This window comes from Pan troglodytes, chromosome 8 (genome assembly GCF_028858775.2).
Source record: "Pan troglodytes isolate AG18354 chromosome 8, NHGRI_mPanTro3-v2.0_pri, whole genome shotgun sequence".
NCBI lineage: Eukaryota > Metazoa > Chordata > Mammalia > Primates > Hominidae > Pan > Pan troglodytes.
In genome coordinates, this window is record NC_072406.2 from 20,406,647 (window position 1) to 20,427,426 (window position 20,780).

Consider the following 20,780-nt stretch of genomic DNA (forward strand, 5'->3'; position numbering starts at 1 on the left):
GGGACATTGAGATGGCAACGTGACGTCTAAGATGTGGTTCTGTTAATAGGGTGAAGGCAGAAGCTGAATCTGATGACTTAAGCAACTGACTAGGGCAGAAAAAAAAATAAGGGTTCACATACCAACCACTAGAGCAAATTCAACAAGGAAATAAAAGAGAAGGTAGAAGCCCCAAGGGAGTGCAAGCAAGGGACAATAGTTTCAGACTAGAGGACATTTTTGGAACCATATCTGAAATCAAGAGAAAAGCACCTGGTGGAAAACAAGAATCTAGAGGGAATAAATGAGGCAACCACTTGAGGATGTGGGAAGAGAGGGGATCCAGAGTGGAGGGTGACAGCTATGCTTGGAAGGAAGGGGGTACCAGCTGATAGAGCCACGCAAAGACACAGACCTTTTGATACGAGAAACAGTAAAGGAAGGAGGAGTTCCTGCCTCAGACTTCTCAGCAAAATAGGAGGCAGGGCCATGGAGGGAAGCTACGGGACTCAGTGGCATAGGCAGCTGAAGGGGAATGGAGTGGCCATCGAGGCAATGCATGGGAAAAAAAAATGATCAGTTCTGTCCAATGCTGGCAGGAGCCCTGCGGGTGGGATGACCATGGCAGGGTTCTCTGACTGTCCCCAGGCATTCTTCGTATCTGAGGAGAGGGAGAGGGGATGTGGATGCCACACTGGGGACCCATCTGGCATGGGGCAAGGGTTTCACCAAGCATTTTCCATGGTGGGTTCTCAGAGGCCACCAACTCACCAGCGCCATGCCTGAAACTGTACGGAATAAGAAGATTGCCACAATGTGGGAGAAGTTCCTGGCTGCCTGACATCCTAGGAAACATGTGGCTGCCTCTGTCCACGCTCCTCTTCCTTGCAGCTGACTGAACTCTCTCTCCATCTTTGGAGTGGTTTCCTAACCCCCTTCCTGCCTCCATAGTTGTCCCTCCTCTGAGCTCAGATAGCCCTCGGCAAGTTTCCTTACAGTATTGATCACACTCTTTCTATCTTTGCATTCTTTCTTATTTATTTATTTTTAAGACAGAGTGTCACTCTGTTGCCCAGGTTGGAGTGTAGTGGTGCAATCTCAGCTCACTGCAGCCTCAACCTCCGGGCTCAAGCAGTCCTCCCACCCCAGCCTCCCAAGTAGCTGGGACTACAGGCACGCATCACCACGCCCAGCTTATTTTTAAAATTTCTCTAGAGATGCAGTCTCCCTATGTTGCCCAGGCTGGGCATTCTTTCAACATCCTGTTCTAAACTAAGGATTCCAGAGAGGCATGAACTTTGTTTTCCTTGGAATCCCTGGGCCTGACACACTGGAACTAAATACATACTGGAGTCACTGAATGAGTAGTTTAGCATTTTTCACATGGCAGCTCAGGAAGCATCTTTGTCTGAAGGCAGAAGATAAACATCACAGGACTGTAGATATTACCTACTCCAGTTCCTTTATTTTATTTTTTTGAGACAGGGTTTTGCTTGATCACCCAGGCTGGAATGCAGTGGCATGATCACAGGTGCCTGCAACCTCAACCTCTTGGTCTCAGGTGATCCTCCCACCGCAGCCTCCTGGGTAACTGGGACTACAGGTGCATGCTGCCACACCTGGCTAATTTTTTTTGTATTTTTTGTAGAGACAGGGTTTTTCCACGTTGCCCAGGCTGGTCTCGAACTCCTGAGCTCAAGTGATCTACCCGCCTTGGCCTCCCAAACTGCTGGAATTACAGGTGTGAGCTGCCACGCCAGTCCCTTCATTTTAAAGCCACAGAAGATGCCAAAAGCAGAGATAAGTCAACTTGAGTCCTTGACATTAGCTGTTCACTTGTTTTCTCTTTAACACAGCCCACCAGCGATGCCTCCTTTGTGTCCTATGTCTGTTTTGGTTCTAAGCATCTGTTGTCCCGTTCAGCTTGTAACATAGCTCAACTGAAATCTAAACGCAATCCAGTAAAACCACTCAGAACCGGAGGTAGGAGTACCAGAACCACGAGTTAGAAATGGCACCTAGGAGGGAAATGACCCTGAGCCCAGTGGAAGCAGCACCAGTCAAGACGGTAGGCAAAGTGTGTGCAAAAGAGTACCCAATAATGTACTGGTCCCAATAATGATCAAAGTTTGGGATGCTAGAATCCCCAGACGGGAATGGACTGAGCGGTTTAAGACCCTCCGGTGTATCTGACAGTTTCAGAAGAGCACAGGAATCACTGCTGTGAATTTGCTGTTCTCTACAATAAATTGTATTACTTTAACATTATTCTTCCAATGTTGCTACCCCATTTACATATCATTGTGTGTAATTCAGAAATGCCTACAAACAAGCAGTGCAGTTAGATTCTTCAAGTTTTATTCTCAACAGCTCCAATTCCATTTTCCCTTAGAAAAATAAACAGACCAATATGTTGTTTGTTTTTACGCATCGTTCTCTTATAAATTTTTGTCTAAGTAAAATGTCTCTTGAATGTGAACTGTCTGGTACCCCACTAATTATTTAAAACTGACTAAAATAAATATTTAAAGCTACATTTATAAGTATTTGCTTAGCTATGTTATTTGTTATTTATTTTAGCTGGATCGTGTCCTACAGTTCCAAGAGTCCTTTAAATTTTAATAACAGCATTGTTTGTGTACATTCTGGGAAGCTTAAAGAACAGAAAAAGAATTAACGTTTTGAATGATTTGGTGTCTTAGTCAGCTTGGGCTGCCTTAACAAGAATACCACAGACTTGAGTAGCTTAAACAAAACACATTTATTTCTCACAGTTCTGGAGGCTGGGAGGTCCAAGATCAAGGTGCCAGCAGACGTGGTGTCTGGTGAGGGCCCTCTTCCTGGCTTGCAGGTGGCCATCTTCTCATCGTATCCCCACATGGTGGAGAGGAAAAACACCATCTCTCCCATGTCTTTTTTTGTTTTGTTTTTTTTGACGGAGTTTGGCTCTGTCACTCCAGCTGGAGTGCAGTGGCGTGATCTTGGCTCACTACAAGTTCCGACTGCCTGGTTCAAGCGATTCTCCTGCCTCAGCCTCCCAAGTAGCTGGAACTACAGGCACGCACCACCACGCCCAGCTAATTTTTGTATTTTTAGTAGAGACGAGGTTTCACCATGTTGGCCAGGATGGTCTCCATCTCCTGACCTCATGATCCACCCTCCTCGGCCTCCCAAAATGTTGGGATTACAGGTGTGAGCCACTGCACCTGGCCCCATGTCTCTTCTTATAAGGGCCTTAATCCCATTCGTGAGGGCTCTGCCCTCAAGACCTAATAACCTTCCAAAGGTCCCAATTCCAAGAACCATCACATTCAGGATTTAAGCTTCAACATACGAATTTGGGGAAGACATATACACTCAATCCAAGGCATGTCGTTTAGCCAAAAGTTAAAGTTAAAGGAATGAATCCTGTTCCTAATCCACCTATCAGGATACACAATTCAATTAAATGTTGAATGTTACTCCCTAGAGAAACACAGAGGTGCCCACTCCGATTCCCAGTCCCCGGCCTCCTCAGCACAGCTGTGGCACCGAGGGAATCTTGTGATGGTTTCTCCTCCCAACATCCCCTCCCTTTAGCCTGAAGTTGTAAAGCATTAAAAAGTCAAATGGAGGAAGATGGTGCACCTAGCATGGGGCCGTGGGGGGTCAGGGGAGGATAGAGAACAATGTTGCTTCATTTTGAAAGGCAGAGATGCTGACTTGTTCAAGTTCCCAGTTAGTCAGTGATCATGACACATTAACTATTGTGATAACAAGGAGATTTATCTCCTCTAATTATGACATATTTCTTCATCTCATTCAATTACTCATTTTGGAACAACTCTCGCCCTGGTTTATAAATGCTCAAGGAAAATAAATGATTGCCCAGATGGTGAAACAGGGTCAAAGCAAACAAAATGATTCTGGAGGTTCAGTGTAGCCCTGCATTAAGTATGTTGTATGACTTGGCAAAAACCACTCCACGGCACTCTCTGCCTCAGTTTCCCTATCTGGGAAGATTTTCTGGACAACAGAAAATACTATTTTTTTTTTAATCAAATGCAAAGGTCCTAACTATAAGCTTGGTATGGAGTTTCAGGCTTTCAGGTACTGACCCCATTTGAAAAAAAAAAAAAAAGATCTACACGTAAAGAAGAGGAAGAAAAAAGGTGATATTTTTCTAAAGTAAAATATAATTTTTAAAAATGAAAGCTCAACTTTGTTACTTATGTTTTTCTGAGCAAGCAAGTTAGCTATGGATATCTCATTGGATTGTTTTTCTCAGCTCTTAAAGTAGCAGCACAGGCAGTAGGAACTGGTCTTTCCTAATAACGTCCTCATTTCTGCAGTGTCGAGACTTACACCTGGAACAACAGATCACTGCTCCAAGTGCTCCACAGGGGACAGGGCCACCTGGCTCCAGGGCTGTCTGTCCAGCTGGGATTTACATAATAGGAAGGCCCCGGGGAGCCTGGCCAGCTCCCTGGCTACCTCTAGCTGCCGCTCCCTTTCTCTGAGCTCTACAGTCTGAAAGCATCTGTCAGCAGCACTGGCTGGCAGCCTTTGCACCTCTGGCATGAATACAGGCAGCTGAGGTTGGGAAGACGGAAGGCAAATAAATAGCACAGCAGACAGGCCCTGGTGTGGTGGGTTCACAAAGCAGAGAGAGACGAGCCCAGATAGTCCCCCAGCGCTAACCTGTTCCCGAAGCCGCTGCGTCCGACAGGAACACGTGGATGTCATTTTACTGCCTGAATGTTTCCCCAGGGAAGGCAAACATGATAAACAATTTTCTTAACTCAGCTTTTCCTCCCAGTGCTAAGCATGCCTTCTCATTTCACGCGGGGGCTGCTCTGGTGTCAAGCCCCGTGGAAGAAGCCTCTTGTGAGGCCAGCCCCAGAGCCTTGAACTCTGGCCTGCATCGAAGCATTCCACTTCCCCGACCACAGTCTTTCTTTCTCTGCTGTTTCGCCCAAGCGCTCCCGGTATCCGTCCGCTGAAGGGTGACGTTCATTAACTCTGGAAGCCCCCTCTCATCTTAACCTTTTCCTTAAGGCATCAGGTTTGTCCAAGTTTTGGAACCACAGCCCCTGTCCACGAGCTGGTTTCCTGACTTTTTTTTCTATCTGACATGAGGGAAGCTGGAAGTCCTAGATTTCCTAAGCACCGACACGCTTCCTGCTATAGGTGGGCTGGTGGCCCTGCTCTGAGCCGGCTCTGCCTCCCGTCCTAGCACTGTGCACATGTAATTGATCACCTCCTGGAGGACCACAAGGAAAAAAGGTCTGGGAACTATGACAAAGGCTGGAGAGCTCCAAGTAAAAGATGCATCATTCACTTGGCCAACTCTTCGTCACCAAGACATGCCAGTAAAATCAACCACATGGAGTTGTCCTGTGTATGAAAAGCCCTTAGCTTATTGGAACAAATTGGAGAATAGCCATTAGCAAAGTCAAGTGGTTTACAAAGCCCATTAGAAAGAGATCAGTATCTGAGCTGTAGATGTTTCTATTTTCAATCAAATTTCTTTTTAATGAAAACTAATTTTTAAGGGCAAGATACCACTGCAGAAGAAAAACCTCTTGCAAGAAAAGACTTCATGGTTTACAACGATCAAATGTATGGGCTATTTGCCTGATTGGTGGCCTGGACTCAGCAAGAGATTCCTTTGCAGCAGAGGTTGGCCACACATCTGGGGGCTGCAACACCACTGAAAAGACAGCTTTCTAAGCATTAGTGTAAGGCAAAAAGCAGAGTGCCTAAACTTGGCCATTTCCACCAAGAAAAAAAGTTTCATAGCAACCTTCCTTCACCAGAAAGGCTTACTTTATGATATGCTAACAGAACAGAAAAGCAGGTTGGGACAAGATACAGACTTTGTTGCATTTAGCTATGACCCTTCTCTCCCCTCCGTGGATGTGGGCAGGGTGGGGAGAGGCAGGAAGAGGCAGTAGAGGGAAATGACATTTGCACTCAGGCTTCCCGCCCCTACCCACCCCTACCCTTCGCCCAGACAGACGTCGGATCTACGCTGCACCAGGGTGGGTCATGGAGTCCAGCTAATTGCCAGGAGCTGAGGCGTGTACAAGCCATGAAAAGAGCTGCCCCACGGCCTCCCCACATCACTGTCCTTCATGCACTTGCATCTTTAAGGCTGCCAGCTTCAGAGCTCCCTGGACATTCCCCGACCAAGTGTCATCCCTGTGTCAAATGGATGGGATGCCAGGTAATCCTTGTACTCCCCGTCAATCAGTTTGGCGGCATTGTTCCTGGCAAACCAGCAGTCTATCTGCTCTTCCCCGTTGTAAATCTTCCTTTGCTTCCAGACCACTGGGACTTGGTGGCCTTTCACTGTTAGGACGGCCTCAGGCCCCTCTCCCGCCTGAAGGAGCAGAGGGTGAGTGAGGTTCTGCCTGGGCCCTGCAGGGTCTTCTGTGAGTCTGGCATCCTGATTCAGGAACTGACCTGGGAGGACAAGGAAAAGCATCCGGTCTCAGTCAAATGCAGAAACCTCGTGCTGAAATCCAACTTCAGAGCTATCAGTGGCAGAAAGGCTTACAACTGGCCACAGCCCGAGACTGGACTCTCCCGGTGACATGGAAGAACATGTGCTCTGGGGGGCAGGGTGGAGACAGCTGAGGATTTATCCACACTGTGGGATTTACCCATGACTGCTGGAAGCTTCCCAGCTGCTAACACTAGAAAGTTGTGTAACCTACACATAGCGATAACCACGGTCTCCTACTGAGTCCAGAGGACAGGACGGGGCATATGAAGAGGGAAGTAGTGTTCCATCTTCTCTCTGTCCTCTTCCCAGTCACAGGCCCGCCTCCTTTCTATCCGTCTCAGGTCTGTGCCGGGTGGGGGTGGAAAGCAGTCAGCTCAGCTCCTCTCTGACCCTCGTCCTCAGGACTCTCCTGGTCAGACGGCAGCACTGCTCAGGCCACAGGAATAAAGAGCTGTGTCTGCAAGGGGAGCTCATGCTGGGCCGCCAGGCCCCACGAAACGCGGCCAGCTCAAGAGCCAGGAAATCCTGCCTACTAAACTGAGCCCTGACAATGGCTTGCTCTTTCTTTTTGGGCAAGGGGCCCACATGAAATTACACGTTGAAGAAAGCTGGGTAGAATGGCCCGCCTGCTGGGCACGGCCACGTGGGTGCCTCCCCGGTGGGGGTGTCGCTCAGGCTGGGCGCTGGGCAGGGCTGCCTCGTGTCTGTGTATTCTTGCTGAGAGCAAAGGAACTGGACCCTCAGGTGACTACATTTCAATTCCTCGTTCATTTTCCCAGAAGGCTAAAGAGAACTACTGGTTTATAAAGCCCATTCCTAGCTCACAAAGCCCAGGAAGAAATCTAATTTTCATATTACATATGTAGTAATTTAATGTTCATATTACATATATAGTAATCTAATTTTCATGTTACATATGTAATTTTCATGTTACATATATAGTCATACACCACATCATGACATTTTAATCAATGATGGACTGAAAATATGATGGTGGTCCCATAAGATTATAATAGCATATTTTTAGTGTACCTTTTCTATGTCTAGATATGTTTAGATGAACAAATACTTATCATCGTGTTGCAATTGCCTGCAGTAGTCCATGCAGTCACATGCTGTACAGGTTTGCAGCCCGGGAGCAATAGGAGACACCACATAGCCTAGCTGAGTGGGTAGTATGCGACACTATCTAGAGAGGTTTGTGTAAGGATATTCTAGATGGTCACGTAATGACCAAATCACCTAACGACCATTAGAATGTATCCCTGTCATTAAGCAAGGCATGACTGTGTGTGTCTGTGGGTGTGAATATATATAATATGTACATACATACACAGACTGTGTATGTGTACACACACACATATATACAGACTGTGTATATATATATATACACACACACACACACCATACATAGACTGTATACATACATACATATATACATACACAGACTGTATATGTATACACACACACACATACATATACAGACTGTGTATATATATATATACACACACACCATACATACATACACAGACTGTATACATATACATATACACACACATTCATACAGACTGTATACCTACAATATACATATATACATACATAGACTGTATATATATATACATATATATACATAGACTGTATATATATACATATATATACACACACATACATATACAGACTGTGTATATATACACACACCATACATACATACAGACTGTATATATACACACACATACATACACAGGCTATATATACATATATATATACACACACATCATACATACATATATACACAGAGTGTATACATACATATACACATATACACAGACTGTACATATATACACACACCATACATACAGACTGTATATATATATACACACACACATCATACATACAAAGATGGTATACATATATATACATACACAGACTGTGTGTATATATACACACATATTATGCACACATACATAGACAGTATGCATACATATATACATACAACAGACTGTGTATATATACACACACACATACATATGTACATATACAGACTGATATATATATTATGTATATGTGTGTATATATAGACTGTATATATACATACTTATCAGTCTGTGTATACATATATACATACATACAGACTGTATATAATACATATATACATGTATATTTATAATATATAATACATTATGTATATGTATATATGTATAGACTGTATATATATACATACATATACAGACCATATACACATACATATACAGACTGCATATATAATATATATTATGTATTTATATAGAGAGACTATATATATACACATATGCAGTCTGCATGTACATATATGCATACATACAGACTATATATAATACATATATACATATATGTATAATATATAATACATTATGTATATGTATATATGTATAGACTGTATATATATGCACACACACATACATACATACATACATATGCGGACTGTATATATAATAAAAACCACATTCCTATTGAATTTGTCAATCAAACTAAAGGTGTTGGCAATATCAGCTTTGCTTGGGAAATGTAACTCTGTCCTCTATACCCAGCGTGAGGAGAGCGCAGCTTCCTACCTAGCAGTCCGTGGCAGTTGCTGGAAAGGCCTTCACTGTTGGCAATGTAGAAACCCAGGTGGTGTCGCTGGAAGGGCGCCGGCTTTTTGTAGAGGTGGATGAGGATGACAAAGGCTATGGAGCCCTCGATGGTGACGGTGACATTGGCGTTGGCAGACACGGACACCTCCAGCCCCCGGCTCCCCACCACCACACTCTGGTTGCAGGGGAGCACCAGTCTGTCCCCACCATCCAAGATGACTCTGCTCGGTGTGATCTCGAGATAAGATCTCTCTGGCTTGTTGATGAGGATGGTGATAGTGCGGAAGTAAGTGCGCTGTTTCTTGTGGCCATTTGGAGGGGCGGGTGCCCCAATTAACTCTCCGTTCACTGTCACACCTCAAAGGCCAAGGGGAAAAGAACAAGGTTAGAAAATCTGGCCAGGAGTGGTGGCTCACGCCTGTAATCCCAGCACTTGGAAGGCCAGGGCAGGTGGATTGCCTGAGTCCAGGAGTTCAAGACCAGCCTGGGCAACACAGAGACCCCATCTCTACTAAAAATAAAAAATTAGCTGAGCATAGTGGTGCAAGCCTGTAGTCCCAGCTAGTTCACTTGAGCCCAGGAGTTCCCTTGAGGCCAGGAGTTCAAGGCTGCAGTGATCTGTGATTGCACCACTGCAGTCTATCCTGGGCTACAGAGTGAGATCCTATCTCATTAAAAAAAAAAAAAGAAGAAGAAGAAGAAAAGAAAAGAAAATCCATCCATGCCCAACGCATCAAGTTAGAATTTCCCTCCTCCTTTGGGCTTATCTTTGTATCTCTAGTACCAAAAACATGTCTGACTTACACACAGAGGCCACTCAGTGGTTACCGAGTGAATGAACGAATGAGGGAATGTGTAAAGTTATGTGCGGATTTTTTACTGTTGTCTGACCAGTATGTTGGGATAGGGGAGAGAGGATGTTGTTTTGGGTCAAGATACCGTAGAAGGAGGCATGAAGCTAAGTATTTGTGCATCTACACACAGCTTACCATGTTCGTCTGGTTTCCTTCCAGTGTGGCTGTAGTGATAAGAACTCTTGTATGACCCTCATATGTATTTTGTATCTACCAGAGGCTGCTGATCCTAATTCGGACATCTTTTATTATTATTATTATTATTATTATTATTATACTTTAAGTTTTAGGGTACATGTGCCCAACGTGCAGGTTTGTTACTTATGTATACATGTGCCCTGTTGGTGTGCTGCACCCATTAACTCGTCATTTACATTAGGTATATGTCCTCATGCTATCCCGCCCCCCTCCCCCGACCCCATGACAGGCCCTGGTATGTGATGTTCCCCACCCTGTGTCCAAGTGTTCTCATTGTTCAATTCCCACCTATAAGTGAGAACATGCGGTGTTTGGTTTTCTGTCCTTGCGATAGTTTACTCAGACATCTTATGATGCCACTGAGCAGTGTGGGAGAATGCAAACTTAGTTGTTGTTTTGTTTTGTTTTGTTTTTGTCCAAAAACTCAAGTTCTTCCACTTAGGTGTTCGTCCTTAGACAAGTCAAAAACAAAAACAAAAACAAAAACAAAAACAAAAAAACAAAACAAAAAAGAAAAAAACCTGTAATCCCAGTTTCTGGGGAAGCTGAGGCAGGAGAATCACTTGAACCCAGGAGGTGGAGATTGCAGTGAGCTGAGATGGTGCCACTTCACTGCAGCCTAGGCAACAGAGTGAAACTACATCTCAAAAAAACAAAAACCCTGCCTCAATTTCCTTATCTGTAAAATGGATGGACAGATGGAAAACCTAACAGAATTTTTGCGAGGATCCCAGAAGGTAGCATTTGTGTAAGTTGTAAACTGCTATGAAATAGAACTCCTTTTTTTTCTTCATCATTATGAACATCACTGGGGCTTTTCTGGACTTGAGCAAGGCCTGTGAACCAGGCCCCAGGGTTCCGTGCTGTCTGGCTGAATAGCGAACAGATGGCAATTGCACTTGAGATGTTTGGGGCTGAATTAGGTGATGCATGTTAAATGTGTTTTGCTCTCAGGCAAAGCAGCAATTTGCAATAAGAAAAGATTGCTATATAATTAACTCTTGTTTTCTCTGCTTTGAGAATAATCTTCCCAGTAATCTTCCCAATAAAACTTCTTAGACATTCAAGGAAAAAAGGGCCTTCTCTGGGGCAAGGGGTCAGGGGAGAGGAGAAATCCCAGCATGAGAAGAGCCTATGCTCTTCCAGCCTCAAAGTTCTAAGCATTTTCGGGCTGAGTTCCCATCACGGACATCTCGCTGAAGACAGAAACCATGGGAACTGCTCCCAGAATAGGAGGTATTTCCAAGGACATATACAGTTAGGCCCCTATCTTGCTCCTGAGCCCTTTGAAATAAGAAACAGTAGAGATTTGGCTCTGAGGCTATAAAGTCCCACAAGAAAACATGTGTTGAAGGAACCCCAGGATCAAACTCTACATAATTGCATCACACATATCACCTGCTGGGGGACCCTGTGCAACCCAACATTCCAAGACACGTTCTCAGCAGTGAGGAAGTGCCAGGGTGCCCACTCGAAAGCTTGTCCTCACAGAGCTGGACATGGTTTGTTACCTGCATCGAACTTGAAAAGCTTTCTCTGTGCTAATCTCTTTCACCCAAGCCCTCTACAGACCAACAGGGGCCACAGAGCCCCTTTGTCCATACATGTTCACGGCACACAGACAGAACTGTGGATTAACATCTGACATCCCATCTAAGTCATCAAGAAACTGACATGAGTTTAGAACCTTGGCCTCCCCGGCATCACAGCTTTTGAATGGATAGACACTATGACAATAATACACAATAGTATATCGTGGTTTTCTTTTTTTCTTTTTCTTTTTTTTTTTTTTTTTTTTGAGATAGAGTCTCGCTCTTTTCACCCAGGCTGGAGTGCAGTGGCATGATCTCAGCTCACTGCAACCTCCACCTCCCAGGTTCAAGCGATTCTCCTGCCTCAGCCTCCGGAGTAGCTGGGATTTCAGGTGCCCACCACTATGCCGGGCTAATTTTTTTGTAACTTTAGTAGAGACGAGGTTTCACCATGTTGGCCAAGCTGGTCTTGAACTCCTGACCTCTGGTGATCCACCTGCCTCGGCCTCCCCAAGTGCTGGGATTACAGGCATGAGCCACCGCGCCCAGCCTACATAGCGGATTTCTAAAGCACTTGAGCATTTAAAAAACAACTTCATAACCAGTTTCATTTGATCCACTTTATATTAGCTCTGTGAGGCCAAGAGAGTGTTCCTATCTCCATTTTACAAGGGAAACAACTCCCAAGGCATGTGCCCAAGGCCACACGGCACTTGTCACAAAGCAGGGAGTCGGATGCGTAAGTCCAGGAGCGCAGTGCGCTTCCCTTAACCACTGACGATACTCACTGAGCGTCTATAAGGTGGCCCTTGGATCACTGGACATCCATCTGAAGAACAGAGGGGGATGCAGTACCTACCTGGTCCTTGCCCAGATGCTGCAGCGGAAGGTAGAACTTACCAGAGTCGCTGTGATCAGAGACCAGCCTGAGGATGTCCCCGGGCTGCCCATCAATGTTGAAGCACACGGTGAGTCTGCTCAGGGGGAAATCCACAACAAAGTGGGGATCGCCATCCACTGCCAGAGCAGAAGAAAACGGAGAGAAAAAGAAAGACACTTGTTGAGTACCTTCCTTGTGTAGGTGCTACTCTCTATTTTCTCATGAATTATTTTATTGAATCCTGAAAACGATTCTGGAAGGAGGTGTCCTCAATTTCCAGATGAGGAAGATGAGTGGGAGGGAAACAACTCCCCAGAATTACCCAGTGAGTTTGCAGTAAACATTTGACTTCAGGTCTTCTAAATTCCAATATAATGCTTTCATCACACCTCAGCTCAGTCTAGACAACTAAGCTTTGAGAGGTGAGAGGAGAAGGAAAGAGAGATCCCCACACACCTTCAACTGGTACTCAGCCCCCATGCTTCCATTTCCCAGGGGGACATCCCTTGCTATTTGCTTTCTCCTTTAATGGCACAGATGCAGAGGACTTTCCTCCCTAGGACGGGAGATCTATGGTGCTTCTTCTCCCAGGAAGCCATGGGCTACCCCAGGCTCATTCGCAGCGTCAGCTGTACGCCACCCCTGCACGCAGGCACTGAGAGCCATGCCCAGCTTAGACACAGAGGCAAGGGAAGCAAAAAGCGAGTAGGCGGCCAGGCGCACAGTCAGGGTGCTGGCGGAAACCCCTCCTTTGGGTCACACCGACTTCACTGCTCTGAAATTTCTGTCCACAGATGAGACCGCAAAGTTCAGCTGACAGTTCTTATCTGTTGTCCTCATTTTCACCTCTGTTAAAGGTGAACAGCCTTGCCTTTTATTATACAGACAGAAGATTTCTTGAGAATCTCTATCAATTCTCTTACCAGATTGGAGATTTACCTTCTCTCTAATTTATATTCCAAGTGCAATTTGTTTATTTTATTTATTTTTGAGACAGGGTCCCACTCTGTTGACCAGGCTGGAGCACAGTGGTGCAATCATAGCTCACAGCAGCCTCAAACTCCTGGGCTCAAACGGTCCTCCCACCTCAGCCTCCTGAGTAGCTGGGACTACAGGCACGTGCCACCATGCCGGGCTAATTTTTTATTTTTTGTAGGGACAGGGTCTCACTATGTTGCCCAGGCTGGTCTCAAACTCCTGGGCTCAAGCATTCCACCTACCTCAGCCTCCCAAAGTGCTGGGATTTCAGGCGTGAGCCACCACACCGGCCTACAATTTCTTTCTCAAATGCCCCTCTGCTTTCTGTGCACATGGACATGTCCGCATGCACGCTGTGCATGGTGTAGGCAGGGGCCAGGCAGAGTCCACTCTTTTTAAGCTGCAGCAAACTAACATCCCTGCATTCACTGCTGAGAAACCCTTTCTGCCCCAGCATCCCTGACATGGGCCCTTGAGAGGATCTGGCTGCTCTCCCTGGGAAGTGCCTCAACTTCCCTGAAAATTGCAACATATGAAGAAATTCAAGGTGTTGGTCTTTTGCTGATGGGGAAAAACTGACCCCCAGAGGAGATCAAAGTTCTCATCCACATTGCTGGCATTTTTCAGGCATGCACGCAGTTGTCTCTTGGTGTCCATGGGGGATTAGTTCCAGGACCCCCGCAGATACTAAAATCCATGCATACTCAGGTCCGTGCCATACAATAGTGTAGTATCTGTATACAACCTTCGCACAGCCTTCCATACACTTTATTTTTAATTTGTTTTTATTTATTTATTTTGTTTTTGAGACGGAGGTTCACTCTGTCACCCAGGCTGGAGTGCAATGGTGCAATCTCGGTTCACTGCAATCTCTGCCTCCTGGGTTCAAGCGATTCTCCTGCCTCAGCCTCCTGAATAGCTGGGATTACAGGCGTGCACCACTATGCCCAGCTAATTATTGTATTTTTAGTAGAGATGGGGTTTCACCATGTTGGCCAGGCTGGTCTCGAACTCCTGACCTCAGGTGATCCACCTGCCTTGGCCTCTCAAAGTGCTGGGATTACAGACGTTAGCCACTGCACACAGCCTTTCTATACACTTTAAATCATCTCTAGTTTACTTATAATAATGAATGCAAAGGAGATGCGACGTAAATAGTTGTTACACTACATTGTTTAAGGAACAAAGACAAGAAAGAAAGTCCGTACACATTCAATACAGATGCAATTCCTTTTTCACGTATTTTTGATCTGTTGTTGGTTCGATCCTTGGGACGTGGGACCCATGGAGATAGAGGACAACTGTCTAGCTCATCTGACAGTTTTCTGAGAGTTTCTATGTGCACATACCACACCATTTCTACTCAAATTGTCCAAATTTCTTTACAAGGAAATATAGTGCTTGCTCCAAAAAAGAGGGGAGGGTCAAAAAGTCATTACTCCAGGCAGCATCCAAGAGGAAGCTTTTCTGGCATTCCATAAAGCCTGTATGTGTGTTGGAAGGAATTACATTCTGTCTCCCGCAGGCTGTGCGGACTTTATATCCACAGCTCATCTCCGGGATGTCCCTGGCTTTAGGAACTTGCACGTACAGCACAGCAGCAGAAAGGCAACAATCAAGACTTCCAGAGGATGATCTGGACACAGCAGAACAAAACCGTCATAGGTTGTTCTTTCCTCTGAATTTTTATTATAGTTCCAGGATGCTGGCAAAAGGAAATTTCATGACATTTGAAAAAATCTGTTCTTCCCTTCTGAAGCCACGAACTGAAAAAAATGCAAACAAAAACAAAGCCTGCCTGTCACACCAGACATTTTTATTTTGGTAGCACCATTTTATGTTTATGATAGCAGAGGCTGGAAGGATGCATGCTCCGGATCTCTAAAACAAATGTCTTCTAAACTCAATAAGGGTCAGAATGTGCCTCTGCCACCCATCTATTGGGTGGTGCAATATAGCTCACTGCAGCCTCATCGGGTTTCCTCCAGGCTTCCTGGGGACTGTGCTATCTCCACGGTGTTTATGGGATGGTTTCATAACAGCTGCGCTTCTCAGGCTCTGCCTCACACTGTGGGCTTGATACATTGCTGAATGAGCTGGTATTTTTCACTGGCTTCAAGGAATTCTTGGTTTTACACTTTTTTTTTTTTGAGACAGAGTTTCACTCTTGTAGTCCAAGCTAGAGTGCGGTGGCACAATCTTGGCTCACTGTAACCTCAACTTCCCAGGTTCAAGCGATTCTCCTGTCTCAGCCTCCCCAGTAGCTGGAACTACAGGCCCCTGCCACCATGCCTGGCTAATTTTTGTATTTTTAGTAGAGACGAGGTTTCACCATGTTGGCCAGGCTGGTCTTGAACTCCTGACCTCAAGCAATACACCCACCTCGGCCTCCCAAAGTGCTGGGATTACAGGCGTGAGCCAGCACACCTGGCCTGGTTTTACACTTTTTAAACATCTCTTACTCTCAATCCACACACAACCGCATCCTTTGCTTTACCTGATGTTTTAGAGATTTTAATTCTTGGCTGGTATGGCTTCTTGAGCAAAGGTCCTAAAAGGGAGAAGGAAGAGAACATCATGGTCATTCATTAAAGAAGATGAAGAGAGAGGTGCAAAGGGAGAGAGGAGACATGACTAAAACACAGCCTTTAGGTACGTTTGTAACAGCTTAAATAGTCAAAAAACCTTTAAAACATCATCAGTCTTAAAAAGGGAGCTTGGCCTCAAAACACACAAGCAGAGCCAGGCATGGTGGCTCATGTCCATAATCCCAGTGCTTCCGGAGGCCAAGGTGGGAGGATCACTGGAGCCCAGGAGTTCGAGACCAGCCTGGGCAATATAGTGAGACCCTGTCTCTACAAAAATAAATAAATAAATAAAATTAACCCAACAAGGTGGCACACATCTGTAGTCCCAGCTACTTGGGAGGCTGAGGTGGGAGGATCACTTGAGCCCAGGAGATCAAGGCTGCAGTGAGCTATGACTGCACCACTGCACTCCAGCCTGGTTAACAGAGTGAGACTCTGTCTCAAAAAAAAAAAAAAAAAAAAAGGAAAAAAAAGAATAGAATAGAAACTACACAAGTGGAATGTAAAGTGTGTAGGATTGATTATTTAATTCTTGTATGATTTAGATACTATTCTTTTCTGTGATTTTTGTGTATATTATAAGGGAAAATATTTTATCACACTTGAGATATATTTATAGGGGAAGGGAGAAATGAGCTGTTGTTCAGTGGGCCTGTAGCATTTCAGACGTGCAAGATGGAAAAGTTCTAGAGATCTGTTTCACAACAGTGTGAATATACCTAACATCACTTACCAGCACTGAACTGTACGCTTAAAAATGGGTAAGGTGGTAAATTTTATGTTCACAACAAAAACAAAAACAAACAATAATGTAATAAAAGAGGTACAGTTATAATCCAGTGTCTGTAGCTATGTGTGCGGCGGAATTTACAAAGCAGAAGATTTTGAAACACTTTGTATTTCAAAGTACTGGTGCTTTGAATAAATATTCAATGAAAGAATAACCTAAAAGTAATTAATATCTATAAATAAAATCAATATCTTACGTCAAATTGTTAGTACTAGGTAAAATTGTGCTCCTCTTCTCTGGTTTTTACTGCTCACAGAAATTAAAGAGTGAGATATCTAAATGTTCTTCAAGTACTCCCTTCTCAATACTGGTCTTGACCAGCGTGATCTGGGCAGAATGTAGATTAGCCAGGAAATAGGATGGATGACTGGATGACTGATTTGAGGAGTGGCAGCTGCCACCAACTCTCAAAAAAATTAAAATTAAAATTTAAAAACCATCAGAGCTTTAAGGAAAGGAAGAATCTTCATTTAAAAAACAAAAAACAAAAAACCGGCCGGGCGCAGTGGCTCATGCCTGTAATCCCAGCATTTTGGGAGGCCCAGGTGGGCGGATCACGAGGTCAGGAGATCGAGACCATCCTGGCTAACACGGTGAAACCCCGTCTCTACTAAAAATACAAAAAATTAGCCGGGCGCGGTGGTGGGCACCCGTAGTCCCAGCTACTTGGGAGGCTGAGGCAGGAGAATAGCGTGAACCTGGGAGGCAGAGCTTGCAGTGAGCCGAGATAGCACCACTGCACTCCAGCTTGGGCGAAAGAGTGAGACTCCATCTCGGAAAAAAAAAAAAAAAAAAAAAGCAAAAAAAAACCCTTTCGAGTAGTCAGTTGGTTATCTCCTCCTCTGTCTTTCTGGCCCCCCGAGTCTTGTATGGTCCAGATCTGATCTCTCCTGAAGCTGTGGAGATTTGCGCTGATGACCTAGCATCAAGATCTTATTCAGAAAGCCACTTTTCCTGGATGTGGCATGGATCTCATAAGTAGAAAGTGATAGCATCTTGCCACATGCTTTTAATCACAACAAAAATTGCGTAAGTTTTGCCAAGACAAGCTCCACGCTTTCTGAAATAGCCATGTCAATTGCAACCTCGCTATCAGGGTCCGAACTTTTCAATACATTTCTGGTATTCCGTGCCTCCACGGAAGGCGTGTCTGACATTTGTGCAAAACTCACTGTATGCCCACGGCATTCCATATTTAGTCCTTACAACAGCCCTGCAGGGAAATTATGATTATCTCCGTGTTCAGGGCTGGGGAGTGGGAATGGAAGCTCAGAGAGGTTGAGAAACCTGCCTCAGGACTCACAGCTGGTCAGGAGGGTTGGTGAATCCTAACTGCATGCTTTCTCCACACCCAGGTCCTTCTAAGACTTTAGAGTGTGAGGAATAAATGGGACAGCATTGGTGGGGTGCAGAGTAGGGTCTGACCAACCTCAGTTTCCTCTCCTAGGAGAGAGAACTTGACAGGAGCCCAGTAAAAATGTGATGCATATGAAACGCGATTTTCCACACGCAGATCTGCCAGGAATACAATGCCCTGCTTTGGTTTCACTGTGTTTCCTTTCTCTTGTTCTCGTCTCTACTCATCCCCGCAGCAGAATGGCACCGGGATTGACTGTGCCTGCTTCTGTTCAGATTCTCAGAGACTGACATGGAAAGACCGGATTCTTGCAAGAATCCATACCTTGGTCCTTCCCACATGCTCTCGGGGAAATAAAATCAAGCACACAATTAAATTATACTACATAACTCTGAAGTGCTTGAAAATATAGAAAGGCACTGAAAAATGGGCACTGGTATGTTCATTTCAGTGCTTCCGCCCATGCCTGAAACCTGGCAAGCACTCAGTTTATTGATGCTTTATTGATGGACTGACTTCACTAGGTGACATTTCTGAACCAAATGCCACCTTTTTCTCATTTCTCTAGACAGCCACAGTGTATAGCAATGCACATACAACAGTCTACAATACTCCCTGAAGATTAGGAGCTGTATATAGTGTTATTGCTTTTTGGTTGGTTGTTTTTTTAGAGACGGGGTCTTGCTCTGTCACCCAGGTTGGAGAGCAATGGTACGATCATGGCTCACTGCAGCCTCAAACTCCTGGGCTCCAGTGATCCTCCTTCCTCAGCCTCCTGAGTAGCTGAGACTACAGGCATTCCACCATACATAGATAATTAATTTTTTTTTCTTTTGTAGAGACAGGGTCTCTCTGTGTTGCCCAAGCTGGTATTGAACTCATGGCCTCAAGGGATCCCACCTCAGCCTCCCAAAGTGCTGGGATTACAGGTGTGAGCTACTATACCCGGTCTGGGTTATTGTTTATAAGTATTATAGCAAGATGGAATAGCACAGCTTCCTGCTGGGGCTTCCTGTGGAGGAGGTGAGTGGTATCTCAGGCCCGCGTCCCCCACACCTGGCTGGCACAGGTGCCTCGTACCTGGCTGCGTGCCAGCTCCTCGCACACTCTGCACCACCGGTTCGGGTCCCATGGCAGCCGACATGCCGTGGGCCTCCTCCAGGCCGTCCATGCGTGGGACCGGCCCCCTCAGCTTCATGGAGGTGAAGGGAGTGAGGAAGCGGTAGCTCACAGCCAGGGCCTGGGCCCGCTGCCGCAGCCGCTCCTTCTCCGGTTCATCGTCACTTTGCAGCCAGGAGCTCAGCAGCTCCTTTGTGGTGAGGTAGCTCCAGAGACGCTCGATGTGGTTGGGGTCCCCCTCTCCATCGCCTCCAGGCCTGGGGCTTCCTGTGACATCTTTCCCTGCCTTCTGAGGCCCCACAGGCACATCTGTCTTCAGGATGATGAATTTCTTACTGTTGCTGGCGGTGACCTCCACGTGCAGGTGATCCAGCTTCCTGTCCACCAGCTTCCCCGCAATGATGATCTCGGAGCCGTTGAAGTAGTTGGGGAACAGGGTCTTGGTGGCCTGCACCACTGAGCTGGGGGGATAATCGATGCGGATGTCAGAGAGGAGCGGGGTCCTGATTTCATCGTAGAACCTGCAGTGGAAGCACAGAGAGAGAGGGAGATCAGGGCCCTGCTCTGACAGCAGACAGGACAGTCCTAAAGGAAACTGCAGACTCTCAGGGGGATGCATCTGATTTTAGAAGCAATTGAGTCCAACATGGCACCCCACACAATATTTCTGCCAGGAGATCACTAGGAAGCAGGTTGAACACCATTGGTGAGAGGGAATGCATTCTCTCACGCGGCTTCTGAGCTGTTTTTCAACCACTCTCATGATGAGAAAAAACCTGCTTATAGTAGATTAAAATCTTCCTCCCTGAAATTTCCACCCACTGGTTTCAGTTTTGCCTCTGGAACAATATCGAATTAGTGTAATCCATTTCAACAGACATTTGGATGCTTAAAAAACAATGCTGTGCATTCCTTTAAGCCCAGTCAATCCCCAGTTTCATGAACTATTCTTCCTGTGATACAATTTCAAGATTCCCTCACCAGTCTTGGTAAATTTCCTTTGTGTACACTTACGTTTCTTAAAGGGCCTCTTAAAAACCTTTTTCTTAGAACCAAATACAAATTCCAGATGTGCTTTAAGCAGCGCATTCTACTTCAGAAACCTGACTTGCGTGAGTTTGTGCATGTAACATTTGCTTGCATTTGCTTTCCTTGTAGTTAAGTTACATGGTCGCTTCTTGCTAAGTAAGGAGACAATTAAAATTCCCTTTCAAAAGACCTAGAAACCATAGGCTGTGGAGTTAGACTTCCATCTCTGTTGCTTCCTTGCTGTGTGTCTTGGGACACGTGACTTAACCTCTCTGAACTTGAGTTTCCTTATCTAGAAAATCAGGATGTAAACAGTACTTCTTTGGTCACCTGCTAGCTGTCCCTGAAAGTCCATTTTCCCCTTCTTTCATGAG

The 20,780-nt window shown here is 45.4% G+C and overlaps 1 protein-coding gene across 3 annotated transcripts in view; it reads right to left on the reverse strand.

The window, feature by feature from the left end:
• Window positions 1-2,721: 2,721 nt before the first annotated feature.
• Window positions 2,722-20,780, reverse strand: part of ITIH5 (inter-alpha-trypsin inhibitor heavy chain 5) — a 106,820-nt gene continuing 88,761 nt past the window's right edge. For 2 of the 3 annotated variants that reach the window (XM_016962616.4, XM_016962617.4), the window contains 5 exons: window positions 19,339-19,898; window positions 16,021-16,074; window positions 12,566-12,682; window positions 9,061-9,438; window positions 2,722-6,426 (listed from right to left, as the gene is read on the reverse strand). In XM_016962616.4, the coding sequence (XP_016818105.3) occupies window positions 6,125-6,426; window positions 9,061-9,438; window positions 12,566-12,682; window positions 16,021-16,074; window positions 19,339-19,898 (1,411 nt within the window). In that variant the 3' untranslated portion in view covers window positions 2,722-6,124. Of the gene's footprint in view, window positions 6,427-9,060; window positions 9,439-12,565; window positions 12,683-15,098; window positions 15,290-16,020; window positions 16,075-19,338; window positions 19,899-20,780 lie in introns of those variants that run through there. The other variant, XM_063781343.1, reaches the window with a different exon arrangement.